The sequence below is a fragment of the Hipposideros armiger genome, unplaced genomic scaffold (genome assembly GCF_001890085.2).
Source record: "Hipposideros armiger isolate ML-2016 unplaced genomic scaffold, ASM189008v1 scaffold_32, whole genome shotgun sequence".
Classification (NCBI taxonomy): domain Eukaryota; kingdom Metazoa; phylum Chordata; class Mammalia; order Chiroptera; family Hipposideridae; genus Hipposideros; species Hipposideros armiger.
This window is the reverse complement of record NW_017731382.1, coordinates 2870593-2874409: the sequence shown is the minus strand read 5'-3', so window position 1 is coordinate 2874409 and position 3817 is coordinate 2870593. Positions and strand designations below refer to the sequence as shown.

General features: G+C 27.8%; 1 protein-coding gene across 1 annotated transcript in view; it reads right to left on the bottom strand.

Moving 5' to 3' along the window:
- Positions 1 to 3212, bottom strand: part of LOC109380025 (synaptonemal complex protein 2) — an 18595-nt gene extending 15383 nt beyond the window's left edge. The window contains exons 1-6 of the mRNA XM_019637159.1: positions 3131 to 3212; positions 2825 to 2859; positions 1852 to 1994; positions 1717 to 1769; positions 889 to 934; positions 303 to 398 (exon numbers count right to left, since the gene is read on the bottom strand). Of these exons, the coding sequence (XP_019492704.1) occupies positions 303 to 398; positions 889 to 934; positions 1717 to 1769; positions 1852 to 1994; positions 2825 to 2859; positions 3131 to 3204 (447 nt within the window). The 5' untranslated portion in view covers positions 3205 to 3212. The remainder of the gene's footprint in view (positions 1 to 302; positions 399 to 888; positions 935 to 1716; positions 1770 to 1851; positions 1995 to 2824; positions 2860 to 3130) is intronic.
- Positions 3213 to 3817: the final 605 nt, after the last annotated feature.

The following is a 3817-nucleotide window of genomic DNA, read 5'->3' as shown; positions in this document are numbered from 1 at the left end:
ACTTTATTCATGCAAATGTGAAATTTTATCTGACATTAACTTGTAATTTTTTTCTGAAAAGCCTATGTTAAAAAACTATTATTAAAATTTAGCATTAATTTTCCTGTTGCAATACAATATCAAAAATAGTTTTTATTTCTAATTAGCTTGATAGGTTATCATGCTAATTAAAATTACTGGGGTAACATTGAAAAATATTAAAATAACTACAAAAATAAATATACAAAGAAATATACATTCTTAAGACATTTTATATTTATATACACATACATAGAAAATGGTACAGAGGGAGTAAAACTTACATCATTATCTCCAGCAATGTAGAATGATAAACTCTGGCTCCCAAGATTAAAATCTATCCAAAATTCCTCAAGTTTTTCATCTGCTGGTGTTTGCAGCTAATAAAACAAACATATAAAACTAATATATCCTATGCTTTTAAAAGTGACAACAGATAATTATGATCATGTAACATTCATGGTTGAGTTTTCTTTTTAAAAGAGTATAGCTGGTGAGGGAAGACAGAGGAGAAAAGTATAGCATTTAAATCAATTTAGAAACAAAAAGTGCTGCTTGGTATCTTGAAGTAGCTAGCTTCAAGAAATCACAAATATTCCAAGTGCAAATAAAGGTTGAAGATATTTCAATAATGAGCTTATTAAGGAAACAGAAGCGAATTTGAAATATATAGCCTTTATAGTTCATTTATCCTTGGCTACAAACATGCCATGTCATTAAACATCTTTTAGATACAGAATCACAGACCAGCTGTACTTTTGATCTAATTATAACAATTTTTAATGTTATTGCCAATTTGTAACATGTAATTCACTTAACCTTGCATCAAAATTCATCCAGTAACTAAAACATGTTAAATTTAAAACTTACCTCATATTCATCAAGAAATACTGATAAACAAGGAAACGTAAAGACCCTGAAATAAAAAGTGGTTTAAGTTAAATAAAAAAATTAACAAGCCTTCACAGCATAAGCTTGGCTAGTCCCAGAAATCACACCTAGGATCAAAAGAAAACCAGGCAGTGGCCATAACAATTTCAATAAAATCATATCTCCTTCTTCATTACTTTTTAAAATAAGAGTTTAATGTAAATTTGTTTCTGTAGAGAAAACATATTACTTTGACGATACTACTCAACCTACCATTTTGACTAAAGTGATTGCACATATTACTGTGTGCTATTGACCATGAGCAGAGATTCCTCTTTTAGCTCGTACTATTAATACAATGGAGGTTATGACATAGATGGGAAAAGAAGAGTAGAAGTAAATACTCCTAATAAAAATGGCTAAATTCATTGAGTACTTCCTTGGTCAGATATGATTATAAGTGCTTAGCCTATAATTATCTCATTTAATCTTCACAACAAACATATGTAGTAGGCATTATCAGTGTTCTTATTTTATAGCTCAAGAAATTGAGGCAAGTGAAGGTTAAATAATTTTCCCAATGTTACAACAGGAAGAGAGGAACCCATGATTCAAATCCTTGCACTTAACCCTCACCCTATCTTTCACCTCCTTAGTAAGTAAAGTCAGTGTGAACTCAGCCGTCCAATGTGTCCTGACCATCTGCAAGGTGCCAGGCACGGCACTGCAAATACTCTGTGTTTCGGTAATTATTAAAAGTGATAAAACTTTTCATTACCTATCCTTCCATGCCCATTTCTCAGAGTAAATAACCTGCATCAAGTTTACCTTCTCTTGTCTCCAAGCATGCCATTTACAAAGTTGAGAAAAGTCCTGCAATCCTAATTCAAAAAAGAGAGAGAGACTTTTAAAAAGTACAGTAATTTTTAAAAACTATTGTTAATTTATTTTTATACTACTTACTGTTTCAAATTGAGAGTCTTTAATTCCTTTAAATGCATTAGCAATAAAATCCATTGAAAACCACTGACATGCCAGTTCTTGTCTTTCATTTTCTGTGGTCATTCTACATAAAGCTTCTACAATACCTACTTGTAAATCATAATCTTAAAAAAAAGAAAAGCTAATGTATTATTTGAAATTATAAAAATTAGAGTTTATAATAGTCAATATATTTTATAAGGTATTGGAAACAAGAGAAATAAGGAAAATATCAGTGTAATTTATTAATCTTTTGCCATTTTCTTTATATGAATTAGAACTAGCTCATCATTACAGAAAAAAATATAGCCCTAATAACAAGTTTACTAATAGGAGTGAAAATAAAAATTTTAAGGACATTTAAATGAAACTCCTAAATATTCAAAGACTATGACGTTCCATTATTATTAGAGTTGTGAATTGTAAATTAATTCATATTTACAATAGTCTATAAGTCACAAAATCTTTGTTTTCCTTTTGTGTAATGACATTTACAGTTACTCCAATGTACTTTAAACCAGTGGTTTATTCTATATGTAAATCACTACATCAAAATTTTTTCATATGAAATAGGAAAGAAAATTTGAGTTCTTTAATAAACACATTGTTTAAAAACAAATCTATCAATTCCAAGAATATTTAACCTCCTAATTTCATAAAATACCATTTGAGGAATTTCTTAGCAAAAGTAGTTCAAATCTATTGGAAAATTAAATTATTACTCATAAATCTACCATTAGTTACCAATTATATTTAACAATCCATTGTCATAATTATTTCATCCCACAAATAGTTATCATTTACTTAATTAAAAAATTACTTGATTGTACATAATTTAAAATCCCCTCCCATAATCTCACTACATTACGTGAATATATTTTGACTAAAAAGAGATTATTTTTTTATTAATAAATTCAGAATAATTTCAAATATGGACATTTTGAAAAAAACTTACCTCCAGCATTTAACATTCTTTCTCCCATACCACTCCTGTGAATCAAAATGACAGATTAAATACTAGACTAGTATCAATTAAACAAAAAGCCCATATGTTTAGGGAAAGCTTCACTAAAAAACTTTACTTTACAATTGCTAGTGTGACTCACAGGCTTTTGCAAAATGTATATCCATAAATTAGAAATCTAAAACAGTTTCAGTTTTAATTATTAATACAACTCATGATTGCCATATCGCCTTATAAAACATCCTTTAAATTCTTGACTTGAACCACTAATTAAAGCAATATAGTACAAATTATTACATGAAAATTAACATTTCTTGGTTAGAGAATATTTTCTTGTCATCTTGAGGCAGTTTGTCAAGCATAGCATTCATTTTCTTTAGAGTCTATAAAAGAAAAAAAGATACTCCATCAACTTTTTATATTCAATGAAACACATTATTTAGAAAAATATTATAGGTACATAAACTTAGAAGCCAATTTGTTCTTAATCACAACATTTATTTACGGTATGGAGAAGGGTAGAGGGAAGAATGTAAGTATAAAATAGTGACTATAAAAAAACATAAAACACAGAATGTCAAAAATAGACTATACCATGATTCCTATATTAAAGCAATGATACTCTGCAATATGACATGTCTATTATCACTTTATTATAAAATTTAGGAAAGTGAAAATTTTACCTTAATATTTTTTATGGTTATACACATGTACACACAACTATATGCTATTACAGGTTATTTTATATTAAGAGCTCCTAATATCTAGATAGTATAATTTATTTTCATATGAGCTATATGTATACATAAACCCATGTTTTTGAATTTTTAATAAATATTTAGGTAATATATTCATTATGTCATGTAATGAATAAAGGCAACAGAAATACACTACATGATAATTTAGTGGCAAGATAAAATAATTATTCAATTTGATAAATTGCTACCAAATTTTCTTCACATTCTCATTTTTAGGTTTTAAAAG